The sequence below is a fragment of the Leptinotarsa decemlineata genome, unplaced genomic scaffold (assembly GCF_025532065.1).
Source record: "Leptinotarsa decemlineata unplaced genomic scaffold, Ldec_3_MD MMD2_tig00003798_RagTag_RagTag, whole genome shotgun sequence".
In the NCBI taxonomy this organism is placed as follows: Eukaryota; Metazoa; Arthropoda; class Insecta; order Coleoptera; family Chrysomelidae; genus Leptinotarsa; species Leptinotarsa decemlineata.
This window is the reverse complement of record NW_027412596.1, coordinates 575677-598552: the sequence shown is the minus strand read 5'-3', so window position 1 is coordinate 598552 and position 22876 is coordinate 575677. Positions and strand designations below refer to the sequence as shown.

General features: G+C 32.3%; 2 protein-coding genes across 2 annotated transcripts in view; one reads left to right on the top strand and one right to left on the bottom strand.

Annotated features, from left to right (window-relative positions):
* Window positions 1-267: 267 nt before the first annotated feature.
* LOC141483653 (twitchin-like) overlaps window positions 268-22876 on the bottom strand; it is a 437930-nt gene continuing 415321 nt past the window's right edge. Inside the window, exon 4 of the mRNA XM_074178426.1 lies at window positions 268-553. The gene's annotated coding sequence lies outside the window, so the exon portion shown is untranslated. The remainder of the gene's footprint in view (window positions 554-22876) is intronic.
* On the top strand, window positions 3630-5120 carry LOC141483650 (uncharacterized). Its single transcript, XM_074178423.1, has 3 exons — window positions 3630-4118; window positions 4178-4399; window positions 4457-5120. The coding sequence occupies exons 1-3, from the start codon at window positions 3948-3950 to the stop codon at window positions 4565-4567; spliced, it is 504 nt and encodes a 167-aa protein (XP_074034524.1). The 5' UTR covers window positions 3630-3947; the 3' UTR covers window positions 4568-5120.

Below are 22876 nucleotides of genomic sequence, written 5' to 3'. Positions count from 1 at the left end.
CAAATCATGAAATTGATTATGGAATATGCAATTCCTCAATATAAGAACATTTCGAATAATTCTTGTGAATTAATATTTCAACTACTTTCTTTAGGGAAGGAATGATATAAAACAACAAAAACAAATCATTCATTCTTTATTCGTGACTGTTGTACATATCAACAATATTATTATAAAACGAAATATTTCACAACTTTTGAATCATATTCCAATAAATTGCGATATATTATTAACATCAACAGATTGTAAAGAATTCAAAAAACTCAATATTATAGCATACTCATTTAATTTGCTGGTTTTGACTCCACTGAAAAATTTACAGATTTTATTACTAGTCTAAGTAAGTCCTACAGTATTTACAAAACATTTTTTTTATTTAACTAGTTAAACAGATGAAAAATGACTGTATGCAACAACTGTAATGAAACAAACAACGATTATTATACTTATTGAATTATGAATGATGATAGGCCCTGTCTGCAATTTTTTGATTGAAGTTCACTGCGGCGATTTTCCATAAGATTTGCCTCAGCACCATCACCCATATTGTTAACTGAAACAAAAGAATATATATAAAAATTGTGGTGGCGTATGAACATTATTCAAATTCGAATTATAGACAAGGCTTAAAAATATACTCTGAAGATAGCTGCTTCCCTTTTGGGTTATGAAAAAATACCGTGGATTAAAGCTGTGAATTCATTGAAAACTATTTTTGTAATATTCACCAATAGACACGGGGTTGAAAAAATATGTGCGGTGTCAGAATTTTCTCGTTTCATTTAAATACAGTACTAGATATATTTTTACCCGATTGGAATCTTTGAAAAATTGAACCACTACAAAACAGACTCGCTTCGTTTTCAGAAACAGAAACAAAAAACTTTTAGTTTCGGAAATAAACTGAAAACTCGAATTTCATCAAACAGACAAATGATAGTCTGATCCCCCTGTTTTGTTGTGAACTGTTTGCTATCGTTTTCAATACACTAACAGTAATTAAATTACCGCATTCTTCAACTATCCATTGCTTTATTTTGCTCGTGTTCTACAAAGACAAATCAAATCTCATTCTTGTTTGAAATAAACACCAAATACAAAAAATCAATAAAAATTTTGTTGTTTTGTTGAAATCGAAAGTTATTGCGAGGTTAATCTCAAAAATAAGTTCATTCAAATACAATTATTTCAAAATCTATCATTTCAAATGGGACAGTTCTTTCACCGAATATCCTTGGTGTTCGGATAACACTTCATTAGGAGATTTTTACTAAACAGTTTACAAATATGCAACACACTTCCTCAGACGAATGCATACTACAAACTGAGTATGAATATGCCCGAGAAAGCTATTGTATTGCGAAACACGTGTTAGGTACGTTTTTTTGTAAACTGTTCAGAAAAATCTTACAAAGTATTACTGGAATACAACAGATTCTGTCACATATTTTTGGTGTATATCAATTTCATATTTTGCCAAACAACAATTTTCCAATGTAGGGTCAACCCAATCTTGGGATTCTATTCATCCCATAGTTTTTGAATGAAATCTCTGTAAACAATATAAGAAAATAGTTCACGCTATAAGCTTGCAGAAAATATGTGGTTGGGTATTACGTAATTGTCGATGTATTTAATTCATTTGAATTCGAAATATACTTCTCATTAAGGTATCTGGTGGGAAACTCTCCATGCAACTTTTAGAAAACTCCCAAAAAGTGATTCACTCAAGAAAATTTAGAAAAATTCATCAAAAAAATTCGTAAAGACATATACTATAGTTTACCAGAATTTTTGTATGAAGACGAAGAACCACATTTCTCACATATCTCTACTTATGCATTGTTGATACACCATGTGAGATGAAATTTCTCTTTTCGCGTTATTGCTATTGTTCAGGGATTATTCATCCAGCCGCCCAAATTTTAATCGACTCACCAGGAGAAATGTTTAAAATAGAAAGTGAACATGAAGAGATTTAAGGACCATTATGGTTCCTTTTTATTAAGAAGAACAGAACACTTTTTTACAATTTTTTACTAGAGTTCAAAGGAATTTTCAATATCTCTAATTTTGCTTTCATAGGGTTGAATATTGTCACACAACCGATTATGTAGGTATGTTCATTCCAACATCCTAAAGATTTTGTTGAGAAAAACGTGAGATTTATAGTTTAGGAACTGTGGTAACAAAGTGCCTTAATGGATTCGAAAACTTTCTATTGAGAAGGAGAACATTATAGTATTTGGTTGAGAATTATTTCAGGAAGCAAAATTTCTGATCTACGGAAGATTTCGTAAACAAATCGAAAAACGCATGTTCATATAGTGACAACAAATTCGAATACAATTTTTTCAGGAGTAATTTGCGAAATACCGAAAAATCAACAAATTGATTTGAAGATATTTTCATCTTTCAAGCGTGGTCCTAATATTCACAGTTGGAACTACTCGTACTACCCGGAACTAGAGGAACGAAGAGGAACTAGCAAGTTCGGAGTAGCGGAACACGCCTGAATCCAAACGGATTCAAACGGAAGGTTTCTCAAGTTACAAACTAATTTTATGAAAAAAAAACTTCATAAAAACAAAAAAGTTTTTTTCCTGAATATCGTGAGTTACATTTATATGTCATTTCAGTTCAACTGACTTTTTAGTCATTTGTTTTCAGTACCAGAAAATCGATAAGACATTTTTCTGTTGATGAAAGAACTCTTAAATGAACTTGATATATTTTTTCATAATTCACGATCCTGTCACATCACATCTTTATTCGTGAAGCTAAAAATATATTAAAACAAACACAAAACCTATCTACATGCCAAGACTTTGTTTATTCCGAAGCATTCTCATTATTGTGTATTTGAACCACATCCAAGAGAATGGCTTCCTCACACGATAACAAAGAACAAAAAAAAAAACCGAAAACAGAACAGAATAACATAATGGTGGTATTTAATTTTCTCGCTGAGAAATCACAGCATAGCGCACTTCAACCTAGAGACTGCGAAAAAAGCAGTCCCTGGCGATGAAAAAGTGAGATGTGCAATCCTGCATAATGAATTGCAGCACTTTCAGCAAGGAGTTTTCTTTTTCTCCCTTTTCATCCTTAATGCCAACAAAACGGATTACACAATGTAACTTTTTATAATCTGCCATATTCTCGGTATTTTTCATTTCGAGATGAATATTCTCTTAATAAATTGCATCACTGGACTGGGCATGACATGTTAATTTCCATGCTGGATGAATAGTATTCCATTAAACTATAATTTCAATTTCTCCACGAATTTGATTCCTTTACTCTAATTTCCTTATCAATTAGTGTTACACCTCATGCCTACGTTACATATACTCATGAGAACTCATTGAAAATGTGAATAGTTGAAGCATCTAATACATTTTACAATAAAATTTTTAAGTGATTTGGCGAAAACTTCATCACTATCACTTTGGTAGAAATGTTCGATGAAGAAACTGAAAATGGATTTTTAAATTTCTGGTTGTAGGTAGGAAGGTGATATTAGGAGACAACGTTAAAGGACTAAAAGCGGCGACACGAGATATTCCTATGAAATAATATTGAAGTTGGCAAATAATAGTTATTTATGTATCAAGGGAATTAGGAGGGCCTTAATTACCGATGGCAAAGTTTGCGTCCCGAGGGCCTCTGGCCCGAGGGACAGCAATTGCCTGAGGTTATTAAGGCACATTAATTCCCGTGGTACATAGATAATTTTATTTCTGACCGATTTCAATAAAATTTTGTTCATTTTTGAAACGGAAAAATGTACCAATTCATTACCTTCCCGGTATATTTGAATCAGGTACCGTTGATTATAGTAGAGTTTTCTTGTTGCTAGGTTGTTGCTATGTTACTTGTTTATAAACAGAACTTTGTTATCAAGCTGTGTTTGCGGTGAAAACGTGTTTTCTACCCCAAATATAATGGAGGATATTTTGAAAAAAGCTGAACAAGCAAGAGAATCATTAATTCCATCGAAAAGTGAAGCCGTATACCAAAAAGAATACAAGATATATCTGGACTGGCTGACACGGAAAAATGTTATGCCAAAAGATGTCACTGAAACTGTATTTCTGGCATATTTTCAAGAACTGGTAAGGAATTTTCTATGTTTTTCGGTAGATTTGGTAGTAATTGTGTTTATTCGTTTCAGTCAGAAACGTATAGTCCGAATTCTTTATGGACTAAATGGTCAATGCTAAAATCGATGGTGACTATACATGAGAAACGAGATATCACCAAGTTCAATGAACTACAGGCTTTTTTGAAATGGAAGAGTGAGAGTTATAAGCCGAAAAAGTCTGCTGTTTTATCTCCTAAAGATGTTATCAGATTCCTAAAGGACGCTCCTAATGATATTCATTTATTGCATAAGGTAATTTTTTTCCTATTTTCCTTTTTGTGTGTATTTATTTCCTTTTTTTTGTTATAGGTTGTTTTGATTATGGGTTATTTTGGAGGATGCAGAAGTCAGGAACTTTTGAATATGAAGATATCGGATATAGAGGACCGGGATTCCGTTATGGTAGTGAACGTACCGTAAGTAAAACTGGTGTATCGAAGAAATTTACAGTTGTGTATGAAAAAGAGTTCTCCGATTTGCCTTTATTAAGACTTCATATGTTTTTGCGTCCTAAAGGTATTGAACGATTTTTTTTGAACTTCCGACAAAATAAATGTACATCTCAGCCAATTGGAAAAAACATGTTTGGGAAAATCCCCAGCAAAATCGCAATGTATTTAGGATTGCCAAACTCATCTTCCTATACGGGACATTGCCTTCGTCGCACTTCTGCTACTGCTCTAGCCAATGCAGGAGCAACTATGACTAACTTAAAAAGACACGGAGGTTGGAAAAGTTCCACGGTGGCGGAGGGGTATTTGGAGGATAGCATCGAATTGAGAAATAAAACGGCGCGTATGTTGTCTACTTTGTCATCAGAAGAGGCAGGTACCTCGACTGTAGTGAACAGAAGCTCCAGCCATACAAAAGAAGAAATTGTTCCAGTGGCGGAAGTAATTTTCAGGGAACATTTCGAAATTGTACATTTATTATTTGTAATGACGTGAATAAATAAAATATGGTTCAGTTTTCATTTCTATTCATTTTTACTTATGAAAGGTAGAGGGAATTATAAAATCTATAATACCAAGGGAGTTATGACCCTCTTTATTGATAGCGTAACTATGACGATATAAGCTTATAATATCCCGGTCAGAAATAAAAGATTTTATGTCACTAACTACTTCGTTGTCAACTAATGCTTTCATGTTGGCTTTGAGACGTGTCGTTGCTCGCAGAGGTCGGCCTAAGAAAGTTTATAGTGACAACGGTAGATGTTTCGTTGGTCTAGAAAATGCTGTTGGAAAACTTGACTGGTCTAAAATTTCGAAACAATGTTTGTCGCAGCCCATTACTTGGCGTTTCAACCCTCCGACAGCCGCATGGTGGGGTAGGTTCTGAGAACGTTTGTTTGAGAATTTGAAGAAATCAACATTCAATTTTGTTCTCTTTTTTAATGTTTTTTGTAACACCAATGTTTATTCAAATAATTGAAAAACTTCACGTAATTGTCAAATAATAAAATTTGGAATTGTACAACATTCACGAAATAAAAACAGTTTTAGAAGCTATAAGCAGCCCAGTTTCTTAGTAGAACGTAAGCGGTTCAGACTTTAGTTTTTCAATAACATAATTTGGTAGCAGAGCGTCGTTATCGCAATAAAAAACATAACATAATTTGGTAGCAGAGTGTGGTTGCTGGTCATCGCTTATGATGACATAACATAATTTGGTAACAGAGCGTGGTTGCTGATCATCGCTTATGATTTACCAGCAGAAACAAGACAACTAGTAGAACGCAGGTCACCGGCCCATCCAGCTTTCGCTGCAAGATCAGGACGGTGCCCATAGCGAGATCTTCGAAGCCTTTTATAAAGTGAGTCCATTCCTATCCTTATTATCCTTATATCGTTTCCTTTAAGTACTGTTTTTGCCAGCTTGGGAACTGTGTTTGCTCTTTATATACGATTAATTGTCAAAGTTCAGTCAAGATGTGTGAGAATAATAGAAAATGGGGTTCATTAAAGGAACAAACTATGATTGAATTTGATCTTATTCAAAATGTCATTGAGTGTTCGACAGATGAGTTAGAAAGTGAAATTTCCGAAAGACAGTCATTTGAAGACTCTTTCTACAACCTCACTTCAATTGCAGAGAAAATTATAAAAGATTTTGAAATTCTTTCTAATCAAGATAATGTCTCTTCTCATTGCTCAATTCTTTCTCAGCCATTGGCGAATAATTCTATTTCAAACCAAAACTTCAATGTCAAATTATCTACTATAAGTTTACCTACATTTAGTGGAGAGTATGCAAATATGTTGAAGTTTCGCGATACTTATGAATCTTTAATTCACCAAAATGAAAGTATAACTGACATTCAGAAGTTTCATTATCTTCGATCGGCTTTGGCTGGAGGCGCGACTCAGGTCTCTTGAATTTACATCAAAAAACTATGCAGTGGCGTGAAAAGCTATGCTTGAGCGCTTTGATAATAATAGAATACTAGTTCAGAATCATGTCAAGGCTTTATTTAATATGGAGTCTTTGAATAGGGAATCAGCAGATGGCATAAGAAAATGTATGGATACTGTTTCAAAACATATGCGAGCGTTGAAACAGCTCGAACAACCTACGGATAAGTGGGATACACTAATAATTTATTTAGTGACAACAAAATTAGATTTCTCTACACTATGCGAGTGGGAGGAATATAAAGCGGATAACAATTTACCAGCATTAAATGACCTTAAAATATTCTTAAAATCACGAGCTGTTTTATTAGAAACTTTAGAGGTAAATGAACTTGAAAAATCGGCTAAAGCCAAAACATCTAAAAATTTCGTTGCAACCGATAATAATCAGTAGTTCAAATGTAAAGTTTGCAGCAGAGAGCATTACATACAAAATTGTTTTGAATTTTTGCAATTGCCGGTTGACAAGAGAGTAGAGAAAACAAAAGCTTTAAAATTGTGCTTAAATTGTCTACAACCCGGACATAATAGCTATATTTGTCGTCGGGGAACTTGCAAAAAATGCAACTCAAAGCATCATACTTTGTTACATTTTGAAAAACATGTTTCGAATGAATTAGATGTTAATAACGACGACCCATCCAGTAATAATGTTTCAACTTTGTCTTCTCGGGTGTCAGATTCACACATCCTTTTGTATACGGCATATATTCAAGTATCAGATGCGAACAAAGTTTCTCATACAGTTCGTGCATTGTTAGATTCAGGATCACAATCAAGTTATATTACAAAAAATATATGTAGACGATTGAATTTAATCACTAATCCAATTAATTTATTAGTTTCTGGAATAAGTCAATCAACTTTAAATATAACAGAAAAATGTAATTCAACAATTCAATATCTTCACAATGAATTTTTTGAAGATATTACGTGTTTAGTTATTCCTCATATTTACAGCGAGTAACCGAGTGTATCTTTCAACATTGAAGACTTGAATAGTCCTAGAAACGTAATTTTAGCTGACCCAAGTCAATTAGACATGCTTATTGGGGCCAATTTGTTTTGGAATTTGTTGGCAGAAGGTCAGATTTCGTTAGGAAATAATCAACCTGTCCTACAAAAAACACGTTTGGGCTGGATTGTTTCCGGTCCATGTTATAAAGTTCAGTTTTCAAATAAGACTTGTAATTTTAGTCAAATACGCGATATTCAATTTCAATTATCGCGTTTTTGAGAGTATGTACAGATGAAAAAATGTCGTCAAAAGATGAGATGGCTTGTGAAAATCATTTTATTTAAAATACATTGCGCAATGATGATGGCAGATTTGTAGTAAAATGGCCATTTAAAGACGACTTGGAAAAACTTGGCGATTCTTACGAATACGCAAAGTACCGATTCCATTCTTTAGAACGTAAATTTCAAAGGCAACCCAATTTGAGAGAGGAATACATAAAATTTATGAAAGAATATGAACGTTTAGGACACATGACTAAAATGAAACAAGGTGATGCTAATATTTTATCAAAATGTTACTACATGCCTCATCATGCCGTGTTGAAGGAAGATAGCATTACCACAAAACTACGTGTTGTTTTTGATGCCTCTACTCCAACAAGCAGTGGTTTTTCACTAAACAATATTCAGCTAGTAGGGCCAACAATACAGAATGATTTATTGGCAATATTATTACGATTTAGACAGCATGCGTATGTGGTAGCAGCTGACATTGAAAAAATGTACCGTCAAATTTCAATTGCTCCAGAACACCAATGTTTACAAAGGATTATCTGGAGTGAGAGTTCAAATAATCCTTTAGAAACGTTCCAATTGAATACTATCACCTATGGAATGACAGCTGGATCTTTATTTGCTATTGGGTGTCTCTTTCAACTAGCTTTGGAAAATAAAATCGAATATCCGGAATATTCTGATATTATTCAGCCGGATTTTTATGTTGATGATTTACTGACTGGTGCTGATTGTATTGAAAAGACAGCTCTAATAGTAGAAGGAATCTCTAGTATTTTGAAACAAGGTTGTTTTAATTTGAGAAAATTTTACTCGAATGATTTTTAAACCTTAAAATATGTAACAGTGGAAAACAATTGTTCGACTGAATTGGTGAAACTAGGAGACAATGAATATGCAAAAACGTTAGGCTTGATTTGGTGTCCAAATACGGATAGTTTGGTACCTATATAGAATAAATAATGAGATAGCTAATAAAAAGGTAACCAAACGCGTTATTTTCATCTAGCATTTCTCAAGTATTTGATCCGCTTGGATCATCAAGTCCATGTATGATATTGGTCAAAATTCTCCTTCAAAAATTGTGGATAGAAAAGGTTACTTGGGATCAGAAATTATCTTACAGTATAAATGTATTTTGGTCTGAATTCCGAAATAAACCTACCAAAGTAAATGACATCCGAATTAACCGTCACATGTTATGTATTAAACCTCTAAGTATTGAAATGCACTGTTTTCCTGATGCTTCTGAAGAGGCATATGGAGGATGCATCTACTTGAAGTCAGTTAATAAACACGGAGATATAGAAGTCAATTTAGTCTTTTCAAAAACAAAGGTCGTACCTCTTAAAACAATCAGTTTGCCTCGTTTGAAATTATCGGGTGCATTTATATTAGCACGATTGGCAAACAAAGTATCGAAATTATTACGGCTAAATATCAACAAAAGATTCTTCTGGTCTGATTCAACTATAGTCCTGGCATGGCTGAAAACACCACCAAACAAACTAAAAACTTTTGTGGGCAACAGTGTAGCAAACATACAAGAATTAACTAATAGTGACATTTGGCGTCATATTCCTAGCAGTCAAAATCCGGCGGATATTTTATCTCGCGGATTGATGCATGACGCAAAAGCGAATGTTCAGCTGTGGTGGCATGGTCCATTGTTGCTTTCAAAAGATTGTGAGGATTGGCCAAATGAAGTTAATTCATTGAAAACAAATGAATTACCAGACTTAAAAAAGGAAATTCAGTTATTTACAGTACAAAATCTTGAAACCTTTTCTTTTGAAAACTTTTCCAAACTGAATCATTCAAAAAGAGTTTTGTCATGGATTAACAGATTTGAGTCAAACTGCCAAAAGAATGTACAGTCTCGCAATTCCACTACATTATTCGTACTCGAGATTGTTAAGGCTTTTAAAACACTTTTAAAATTAGCTTGACAACATTCATTTTATAATGAAATTCAAATCATCACAGGAAACAAAGAAAATATCAGGAATAGTAAAATTTAGAGTTCAAACCCAGTCCTTGATGACGACGGTATTCTGAGGGTCGGAGGTATTGCGAAATTCATTGTACAGTATCGATAAAAGACATCCAATCATATTAAGTGCTAATCACCATCTGACTAAATTAATATTCGAGCATGAGCATTCTATACTCATGCATTGTGGTCCACAGCAATTATTGACATCGTTGAGAGAAAAGTATTTGCCCATTGGTGGAAGAATCCTTGCTGAAAAAGTAATACGACATTGTGACAAATGTTTTCGCATTAAACCAATAGGGATACAGCCACTCATGGGTCAATTGCCTGCGTCTCGTCTACAGCCAGCTCCGCCATTTTAATACTACTGGAATTGATTACGCGGGTCCTATTTTGGTCAAAGATCGTGAAGGTTGAGGATCAAAACAATAAGTGTTATATAGGACTCTTTATTTATTTTGCCACAAAGGCGATTCATTTAGAATTGATTTCAGACTGAAACAAAGATTCTTTTCTGATTGCATTAAGAAGGTTCATGGCTCGTCGCGGAAAACCTTCTCGTTCATTTTCCGACAATGGTTCAAACTTTGTTTCTGCTAGATCTCATTTGAAAGAATTGGGTAGGTTTTTGTCAGATCATAAAACGAGTTAGAGAATGAATGTCTGAATTCAATATAAAATGGGATTTGATTCCTCCTTATTCACCTCATTTCGGAGGGATTTGTGAAGCTGGAATAAAATCAAGTAAGGCTCATCTAAAAAGGGTTGTTAGAAATGCGCATGTGACTTTCGAAGAGTTAAACACAGTTCTTGTACAGGTAGAGGCAGTATTAAACTCACGGCCCCTTTTTCCCATTTCCTTCGATCCTGAAGATTTAAATCCTCTAACCCCGGTTCATTTTCTTGTGGGAAGACCCTTAACTACCATACCGGACCCAACTTCAGAGACATTTCCATGAATCGAACGTCCAGATATCAACTTATCCAACAGTGTCATCAACATTTTTGGAACCGTTGGCAGAAAGAGTATATATCCAAATCCAACAGAGAACTAAATGGAAATCGTCCCAGGGAGAATTGAAAATTGGTTCTTTGGTATTGATAAAGGAAGATAATTTACCTCCTTTGAGATGGAAGTTGGGACGCATTATTCATCTATACCCGGAAAAGACGGTGTCAGCAGAGTCGCTACGATCGAAATATCAATTGGTGATATCAAGAGTTTTTATGCAAAGTTATGTCCACTTCCAGATTCTGATTCCAGTTAGATGTTGGAAGAATACGTGAGGCCTCCCAAAGCGGGGGGCATGACATGTTTGAGAATTTGAAGAATTCAACATTTTATTTTTTTCCTTTTTTTAATGTTTTTTGTAACGCCAATATTTATTGAAATAATTGAAAAACGTCACGTAATTGTCAAATGATAAAATTTGGAATTGTACAACATTCACGAAATAAAAACAGTTTCAGAAGCTATAAACAGCCCAGTTTCTTAGTAGAACGTAAGCGGTTCAGACTTTAGTTTTTCAATAACATAATTTGGTAGCAGAGCGTCGTTATCGCAATAAAAAACAATGTTCGGTTGGTGTTGTGAAGACTCTCCTCCGAAAAGTGTTGGTTCGGGCTTCCTTGGACTATGAAGAATTACCAACTTTGGTTTGCGAGTGTGAAGCTGTAGTAAATAGTAGACCAATTACTTATGTATCAAACGATCCAGTAGATCTAATTGCCTTGACTATTGCTATGTTTTAAAATGATCTTGGTAATGAGTATGGTATGCCTGATTATGATCAAACAAACAGAAATTGATACGTGATCTGCGTCGACGTTTTAGAAATGAATATTTGGGAATGTTGAAAATTGTACCAAATAAAATATCACGAAGTGTCTTCCTTGGTGAGATTGTTCTGGTGGGGACAATTAAAAGCACATTGAGTGGTCAATGGGTCGAATTATTTAGTTTTCACCTGGGAAAGATGGTGTAGTTCGCCTAGTTCGTGTTCAAACTGAGAATGGTCAAATTCTTCGACCAGTATAGAAGCTGTATCCTGCTTGGATATTTCTGTGAAATCACGATCGGAACATATTGCAGAAGAATCCAGACTAACTTGCAGCTATCCATTTCAATTTTCAATTACATTTGTTCTTTCAGAGATTTCAAATCATGCTATATCATACTAGACAGTGGAAATCCGAACTCGTAAAATTCACCATAGAACATTGTCAACCACTTCCAAACTAGTTATGCATCATTACCACAATTTCAATCACTGCCACTCTCCTAATCGAATTGAACCAATGGAATCAAATATTCTACTATAATTGTGACTAAATATCAAAACTTTGCCTGAATGCTTCTACAAAAATTCACAAGATCGATTTAGTGTTATGATCATGACAGTAACTAGACTCTAACTCTACTGAGATGACTCAAATGGATAGGTAAATTGAATAAACACCAATATATTCTGATTCACATTACCTCACGAAAATAAGAAAACAATCCATAAATTCACACTCTGTCTTCAATACCATCTCCTTGAACGATATCCAGAAATCTCAAGGTCATAATAGTAATTCATTCGTATGTGACATTATTTATTCGAATTGAAACGTTATTCTGAATTTAAATGAAATTGATGCGACTTAGGTGGTGGTGATGTATCTAACCGTGTCAAGTAGATCGGCCCCTGTTGGTAAATACGACTTTGATCATTTACGTAATCTGTCCATATATACAAACATTGTGATTTCTAACAAATGTTCTTGCTGACATTTATCTTTATTCAGGTAATGAAAATTATCAAATATGAGAATTGATATTTCAACTAATGTAAACTTTCATGTCCGGAGATGACTATGTGAAAGCTACCCTCCAGGTTTTTTGGCCATGATCTGCAGGTTTTTATGCCTGACGTTTCGTCTACACTGCAATAGATATTGTTACGTTTTTCCCCGTGGGTTGACCAATAATTGACTTCACTGAATTTTTAAACTAAACTTTATTTTACTTCAAATAAAACAAACAATTCAACTGAAATTTCAACTATTATTTGAATGTCTATCGCCTTAATAGATCACTTCGTGTATCGCATTGTAATGTCCACTTGACTGTGTCGACATACTCGTGGCTAGCGTTTTTATATCGTAATCGAATGCGCTGAAGAATTTCGCCAAAATTCCGTTGAAATCTGTAGCATTATTCTCGCTGCTTCTAGAGTGGTGGGGAATCAACGTACATTCGCGCGCACTCAGCTACTTCACCATTGGTTTATGGCTACCAGTGCCGACTGGCGTTATTTTTTTCGGGCATGATTTACAACAATCGCAGTGCCCGAGATGGGGCTCGAGTTGTTGTTCCTGTAACTCCAAACGCATTAACAACGATGCTGGTATTTGACTCGGGTTTTCCATAATGATTAGTGGCCGTGACTTGGTTTCTCTTTATTGGATAACTTGACCTAGTTGTGTACCTTCCAGGACAGGTAGTTTTTACACAATCGATATAACGTTATTATATCGATACATTCAGCTGATAATATTTCAAGAAATAATCTTCACGAAAAACACTCGACGTTGGACTTTCCTCAAATGAATGTCTATTTTCGAACTCAAATTCTGTTGTTTTTGAGCAATGCAAGTCGAGCAAGCCAGTCGAGCAACCAGAAATAAATAAAATCACGAGTTCACTTTCTACAGCTGTTTTTACCTATATGTGTTATCAAACCACTCGTTCTACGGAATCGTGTTTTTATTGTGCTATTCGCTCTCATACCATTGCCGAAAAATGAAAATTTTTTGATAACGTTTTGAGGTCTTACGGTATGACCATTACAAAATTCCAAAATAAAACATTCGTCCATTGATCATTGACTTATTAACCTTACCGAGATTTTGCTAAGAGATATAACCTTCGTCCTCGCAGTCAACACATATGCCACTGATGATGTCTGCCGCAGTGGCAGAAGAAACGTTTGGTATCTTGAGTCCCATTACATCATGTATTGATAGCTCGGATTTCATTTTAGTTCAATCAACATATAAACCATTTGGAACACTGCAAAATTTCAATGTTTCCAAAACGTATTTAATTTATCTTGCTGTAAATAATGTAGTGTCGCAACACTAAATAAACCAAAAAGATAAAGATATTTCTATTCTCATTCAAAATTTCTCCAAATTCAATAGCAATAGCATAGAAGAGATGCCGCCACAACCAGTACCTGTACTGGTTGTGGCGACAATCAGAGGATTGTCGTTAAGGATAAGAAGGATTGAGTCCAAGTACAACATCAAAACCTGCTTCAGATCTGGGAACACTATTCGTAGCAGTCTCATTAAAACCAGGCCACCAAACGCGGACTGCGATTCCAATAATTGCATTTACCGGATACCCTGCGAGTGCGGAGAACCATACATCGGTGAAACTAAGAGACCATTGAAAGTTCGCATTGCCTAGCACAAAAAACACACACAGCGAGGGGAAACCAACAAATCCAAAGTAGCAGAGCATGTTTGGACTCATCAACATAACATCAAGTGGGCTCAAGCTGAAATCATTCACATAGAGGAACACTGCTTTAGGAGAAAATTCAAAGAAGCCGCATATATGTTGTCCAACAACTCATTTAGCCAAGCTAGCGTAGAGATACGTAACATATGGAAATCTTCAATCAAGCGGAATACGACCAACTCCCGTCAAACGGTCAGCTCCCGCTAAAAACCAATGAATCGGAGAGAGGAAAGAGGGGATAGGAGAAGGCAGTCGAATGACTTATAAATAGTCAGATTTCGAAGAAAAAATCCAGTTATCAACTGAAGACGATTGTGGATACTAACAATCGAAACGTCATGAAGTAACTTTGTTTGAAGTCTTTCAATTTTATATTTTTAATTTTCATTTCATGTTAATTATTTTTTTAATTTTTCAGCTCGTGTTAATAATTCAATTTTTTGTTTTATTTGTTTGTTGCTTGTACGTTATTTCATTGTAATTTCAGTTTTTTGCCTAATGGAATTGTTCTTTCAGCTGTTCTTTTGAATTTTTTTACAGGTTCTATGGAACAAGGTATAATTGTCGATGGATTTTGCAATAGTTTGCTTCAGCATGGACTAATATACAAATATTTCATACGTTATATGAATAGTATTGATAATATTTTGAGTTCAGGCAACATTCATAATTTTAGTCGAAAGCGCTCGCAGATAATTAAATGGGAGTTATAAAGCTTCATATCCTTTTTGTGACTTTCATTTAATATTAATATATATATATATATATATATATATATATATATATATATATATATATATATATATATATGTATATACTTATATAAATAAGTACTCCTTGATCATATATATATATATATATATATATATATATATATATATATATATATATATATATATATATTAATATATATATATATATATATATATATATATATATATATATATATATATTATATGGTAAAATGGATTAACAGGGTCTCTCAGTCAAAAAATCAAAAATCAAACTCTGCTTTACTTTGCCAAGCTTTCGCTTCTAATGGGAAGCTTCTTCAGGGCCTATAATTTAATGATTTTTGAATATTTTCGCCTTTGAATAATATTACAAATCATACTTACAGTAAAAATGAGTGAAAAACAATAAATTGAAGATAGAATTGTCATAAAAGTTAACATGTATACGATTTTTTTTTGTGGGTTTGACAAATGTCATACCTTCACATAAATGTCATTTTTCAATGGGTATGATGATTTGATAATTTTTTACTGTAATGAAAGAGTTATTGATTGATACATCTTTCATTATTATTATGTTTTTGATGTAGTTCTAGTAAATTACTATATATACTACTGAGATTATCAATGTCAGTTTTCTTATTCATACAATCAGAAGACTTATTAATTTCCACCATTTCAAGAAAAAGGCGTTTGGAAATATTTTTTTCTGTATGTAAAACTTTGATATTAGAGAAATTTGGTTTATGACCTGTTTCTATAGAGTGTTGTGCTAATGCACATGATTTTTTATTGAGCTTTATATCACTTTTATGTGAAGTTATTCTATCATTAAGAATTCTAGATGTTGTTCCAATATAATTCAAGTTACAATTATACAAGGAATGTTATAAATCACATTTGACTTTTTTGTTGTATCAGTTTTATCTTTCAATTTAGTATTCAAATTCTTTATAGTTTTAATATTTTTTTGGCATATTTTGATATTTTGTTCATTATGAAAAAGTTTTATGATATTTGAAGATAAATTTCCAAGGTTAGGTATAGATTTATAAGAAATATTGATAGGTGAACTATCATTACATACATTTCTGTTGATTACATCAGAATTTGTATTACTGCCAGTATTGAAAATTATTTTATTAAGAAGTTTTCTGGGATAAGAATTATCGATCAGTATGTCTCTAAGAAGTCTGAGATTTTTTTGCTTGAGGGAAGGGTGTACTAATTTTTCTATTCTTTTTTTCAAACAGAGTATTAAATTAATTTTAACTGATTTTTTGTGAAAGGAATAGTAATTGATATATCTCCCTGAATTAGTAGGTTTGACATACCAATATGTAATCAAGGAATTATCAGTTTTACGAATAACTCTTGTATCAAGAAAAGGAAGGGTCTGATTATTTTCTATTTCGATAGTGAATTGTAACTTCTTATCATATCTATTGACAACATCAAGAATTTCATTAGATTTGTCATAAGGTATTGCACAGATGACATCGTCAACATATTTCTTTAAAAAGGGAATTTCAAAACTCAATTTGGGAAGTATGTTTTTAAAAAGATCGTCCATTACGTATTGAGCTATAATAGGAGAAATAGTAGCTCCCATTGGTGTACCAAGAATTTGTTTATAGTATTTACCTTCGAAAGAAAAATAACTTGAGTTGAAGATGAAACCAATTATTTCAATAAATTTTTTTTTGGTTTATTGAACATTTTTTATTTATATCATTCCATCTTTTGATGATACTTTTCTCCACTAGATTCATAGGTATATTGCTAAAAAGTGAAATCACATCAAGGCTGATCAGAATATAACCAGGGGTAGTGATTTTTCATTTATGAAATTGGAAAAATCGAAAGAATCCTTAATATAGAATTCATTTTCATAATTATAAGCATCAGTGAGAATTTTAGTGATCATTTGAGCAATTTTGCTATTTGGAGCATCAATGGAGGAAATAATTGGTCTCAGTTTCAAATCAGGTTTATGTATTTTAGGGAGTCCATAATATTTGGGTGATATGGAATTATAAATCATGTAAGTTTTTGCTTCATCTTCTGATATCATTTCAGATTTTTTCAAATCCGTAATGATTTTATTTGCTTTTTGTTGTATTGTTGAAACGGGATCTCTATTGAGTTCAACATAAGATTCACCATCATTGATAATCTCAAGAGATTTCTCAATATAATCAGATTTCTTCATAATAACTGTCACGTTACCTTTATCAGATCTTGTAAGAATCAATTCTGGATGATTCTTCAAAAATGTTTTTGTTTTTTTAAATAGGAAATTGAGATAATTTTTATTATCATGAGGTTTTTGGAAAAAGTTAGTTACGATATTTGTTATCTTCGCTCTGAAAAGATTCTTTTTGCTATCACAAAACCCAGTTATCAAATTTTCAATATCTGAGAGTAAATTTGGTATATTCACCTCTGTGGTAGTTGGTGGCAAGCTGAAATTGAATCCTAAGGCGAGAAAATGTTTTATATCTTCTGGTATAATGATATCTGATAAATTTTTTATCCAATTTTCATTAGTTTTGATATCTGATTTTGAATTCATTTTGAGTATATTGAGTTTATCGATATTTTTGTTTTTTATGTCATTGAAAGCTTGGCAAAGTAAAGCAGAGTTTGATTTTTGATTTTTTGACTGAGAGACCCTGTTAATCCATTTTACCATACATTTCTCCAGTCGCTAACATTATCCAATTCAAATAACAATGGGGTTCTTCGAAGAGATCGAACACAACTACGGTTTCCAGATCAGCAGAGCAATGAAGGAATGGAGTAATACAAATAAGAAACTAGCATCTTATCGGAACAGAAGAATTTTCCTCCTTCAATGCAGAAAAAACAATGTGGTACCTTCACATATAGAAAATAATACCAAAAATTTAAATATCCTTTTCAACTCTACGAATGGGAAAAATTCTTATGACATTCATAATTTCAATGACAACTTGAAGAAAAAAATATTGAATCTTGAAATTAAAATCACCCATAATGATTTAAAAAATTTAGAGAACATTTCGAACAAACAAACAAAATTTGTTACAGAATCAATTCCTATTAATATTTGGCTAGAATTTGAAAAGAGACAAACTATCAAATACAATAAAATTTTCAATGACATAAAAAAGAAAAATATCGATAAACTCAATATACTCAAAATGAATTCAAAATCAGATATCAAAACTAAAGAAAATTGGATAAAAAATTTATCAGATATCATTATACCAGAAGATATAAAACATTTTCTCGCCTTAGGATTCAATTTCAGCTTGCCACCAACTACCACAGAGGTGAATATACCAAATTTACTCTCAGATATTGAAAATTTGATAACTGGGTTTTGTGATAGCAAAAAGAATCTTTTCAGAGCGAAGATAACAAATATCGTAACTAACTTTTTCCAAAAACCTCATGATAATAAAAATTATCTCAATTTCCTATTTGAAAAAACAAAAACATTTTTGAAGAATCATCCAGAATTGATTCTTACAAGATCTGATAAAGGTAACGTGACAGTTATTATAAAGAAATCTGATTATATTGAGAAATCTCTTGAGATTATCAATGATAGTGAATCTTATGTTGAACTCAATAGAGATCCCGTTTCAACAATACAACAAAAAGCAAATAAAATCATTACGGATTTGAAAAAATCTGAAATGATATCAGAAGATGAAGCAAAAACTTACATGATTTATAATTCCATATCACCCAAATATTATGGACTCCCTAAAATACATAAACCTGATTTGAAACTGAGACCAATTATTTCCTCCATTGATGCTCCAAATAGCAAAATTGCTCAAATGATCACTGAAATTCTCACTGATGCTTATAATTATGAAAATGAATTCTATATTAAGGATTCTTTCGATTTTTCCAATTTCATAAATGAAAAATCACTACCCCCTGGTTATATTCTGATCAGCCTTGATGTGATTTCACTTTTTAGCAATATACCTATGAATCTATTGGAGAAAAGTATCATCAAAAGATGGAATGATATAAATAAAAAATGTTCAATAAACCAAAAAAAATTTATTGAAATAATTGGTTTCATCTTCAACTCAAGTTATTTCTCTTTCGAAGGTAAATACTATAAACAAATTCTTGGTACACCAATGGGAGCTACTATTTCTCCTATTATAGCTCAATACGTAATGGACGATCTTTTTGAAAACATACTTCCCAAATTGAGTTTTGAAATTCCCTTTTTAAAGAAATATGTTGACGATGTCATCTGTGCAATACCTTATGACAAATCTAATGAAATTCTTGATGTTGTCAATAGATATGATAAGAAGTTACAATTCACTATCGAAATAGAAAATAATCAGACCCTTCCTTTTCTTGATACAAGAGTTATTCGTAAAACTGATAATTCCTTGATTACAGATTGGTATGTCAAACCTACTAATTCAGGGAGATATATCAATTACTATTCCTTTCACAAAAAATCAGTTAAAATTAATTTAATACTCTGTTTGAAAAAAAGAATAGAAAAATTAGTACACCCTTCCCTCAAGCAAAAAAATCTCAGACTTCTTAGAGACATACTCATCGATAATTCTTATCCCAGAAAACTTCTTAATAAAATAATTTTCAATACTGGCAGTAATACAAATTCTGATGTAATCAACAGAAATGTATGTAATGATAGTTCACCTATCAATATTTCTTATAAATCTATACCTAACCTTGGAAATTTATCTTCAAATATCATAAAACTTTCTCATAATGAACAAAATATCAAAATATGCCAAAAAAATATTAAAACTATAAAGAATTTGAATACTAAATTGAAAGATAAAACTGATACAACAAAAAAGTCAAATGTGATTTATAACATTCCTTGTAATAATTGTAACTTGAATTATATTGGAACAACATCTAGAATTCTTAATGATAGAATAACTTCACATAAAAGTGATATAGAGCTCAATAAAAAATCATGTGCATTAGCACAACACTCTATAGAAACAGGTCATAAACCAAATTTCTCTAATATCAAAGTTTTACATACAGAAAAAAATATTTCCAAACGCCTTTTTCTTGAAATGGTGGAAATTAATAAGTCTTCTGATTGTATGAATAAGAAAACTGACATTGATAATCTCAGTAGTATATATAGTAATTTACTAGAACTACATCAAAAACATAATAATAATGAAAGATGTATCAATCAATAACTCTTTCATTACAGTAAAAAATTATCAAATCATCATACCCATTGAAAAATGACATTTATGTGAAGGTATGACATTTGTCAAACCCACAAAAAAAAATCGTATACATGTTAACTTTTATGACAATTCTATCTTCAATTTATTGTTTTTCACTCATTTTTACTGTAAGTATGATTTGTAATATTATTCAAAGGCGAAAATATTCAAAAATCATTAAATTATAGGCCCTGAAGAAGCTTCCCATTAGAAGCGAAAGCTTGGCAAAGTAAAGCAGAGTTTGATTTTTGATTTTTTGACTGAGAGACCCTGTTAATCCATTTTACCATACATTTCTCCAGTCGCTAACATTATCCAATTTATATATATATATATATATATATATATATATATATATATATATATATATATATATATATATATATATGTATATACTTATATAGATAAGTACTCCTTGATCATTCTCATATTGAGAGCCACCGGTAGACAGCTGTTTCAGCCTATTGGGCATCGTCAGTACCGGGCAGGCGGTACTCGATTAAAGACAAACTGGGAAAAAAAAACAAGAAAGTACTTGATAAAAATAGCTGCGTAAACGCAAGCGAAACATAAGTGGAACCACCTATTGATGTGACACTTGCCAAGTTTTTATGTCAGGGTTGGTGGTTTGACCAAACAACCGACAACTGCGGTAGCAGAAATTTGGGAAGCTAACCTGAAATGCCATCGGAAAACGAATCCATATGTTTCTAGAAATGATATGAAATCTAGAAAGGTTAATGCAGTCAAGCTGCTGGAAAATAATTCCATGAAAATCAAAAAATAAATAGATGAGTACTTTTTGATCATTGCCATATTGATTTCAATATAAGAGCCACCGGTAGACAGCTGTTTCAGCCTATTGGGCATCGTCAGTACCGGCAGGCGATTCTCGATTGAAGACAAAATGAGGAAAAAAAAACCAAGAAAGTACTTGATAAAAATAGCTGCGTAAACGCAAGCGAAACATAAGTGGAACCACCTATTGGTGTGACACCCAAGTCAACTTGCCAAGTTTTTATGTCAGTGTTGGTGGTTTGACCAATCAACCGACAACTGCGGTAGCAGAAATTTGGGAAGCTAACCTGTAATGCCATCGGAAAACGAATCCACATGTTTCTAGAAATGATATGAAATCTAGAAAGGTTAATTCAGTCAAGCTGCTGGAGAATAATTCCATGAAAGTCAACAAATAAATAGATAAGTACTTTTTGATCATTCTCATATATATATATATATATATATATATATATATATATATATATATATATATATAAATATATATATATATATATATATATATACATATATAAATATATATATATATATATATATATATATATATATTTTCCATTCCTTTCTATCTCTAGTCAGTGTCTTCACTTCGTTCCATTGTTTATTTCTTCCTTGTAGAATCTTTCCAAGTTTTTTCAGGTCTTCCTCTTCTTCTCTTGTTTTGTGTTTTCGCTTCATAGATTTGTTTCACAGGTCTATTGTTTGGCAATCTGTGTATGTGTCCTCACCATCCTAATTGTTTTTGTTCTATAAATGAAATAATGTCTTCTATGTCTAGTTCTTCTCTTATTCGTGTATTTCTTATCTTATCTCTCCTTGTCACTCCTTTAATTCTCCTCAGGTATTTCATTTATGTTGCTTGTATTCTACTTTTGATTTTTTTTTGTCAATATCCAAGATTCACATCCATATGTTAGTACTGGTTTATATATTGTTTTGAATATTTGTAGTTTTGTCTGTCTTGAAATTTCTCTTTTATTGATGAAGTTCTTATTCATTGTATAGTACAATTTTATGGTTTTCTCGATTCTGTTGTTAATTTCCACTTCTTGCCTTCCTTTTTCATCTATTGTTACGCCTAGATATTTGAAATCTTTTACTTGTTCTATTTTTTTATCATCTATCAATATATTTATTTCTTCTCCTCCTATGGTCATCACCTTGATTTTATCTTCGTTTATTCTCATTTGTTTTCTCTTCAGTGTTTCATTCCATATTTTTATATTATGTTGTAATCGTTCTTCATTTTCAGCTATCAGTATTATGTCATCGGCAAATGCTCCCTCAGCTATCTCTACTCTTTGCATATTTTTGTATTCAATGCACATTTTTTTGCTATTTCTATCACATTCCTTGATGATGTCGTCCATGAAAATGTTAAAAAGCATTGGGCTCAATGATCCACCTTGTCTCAAACCCTCTTTTGTTTTCAAACCTTCTGATTTCATGTTGTTCTTGATAACATAATTTCTATTATTTCTATATATGTTTCTATATATATTTATGGTTTTTTCATCGATATTTCTATTTTTCAGACTCTCCCATAATTCTGTTCTTGGTACCTTCTCGAAAGCTTTTTCTAGGTGTATGAATGCCGAATATATATTTTGGTTTTCTGATCTTCTCTTTTTTATTATTTGTTTTATTGTGAAGATGTGGTCTTGTGCGCTTCTTCCGGGCCTGAACCCACTTTGTGGTTCTGAGAGTTGTGACTCTATTTTATTCCTGAGTTTGTTGTTAATTATTCGTTCTATTATTTTTGTTATGGTATTCA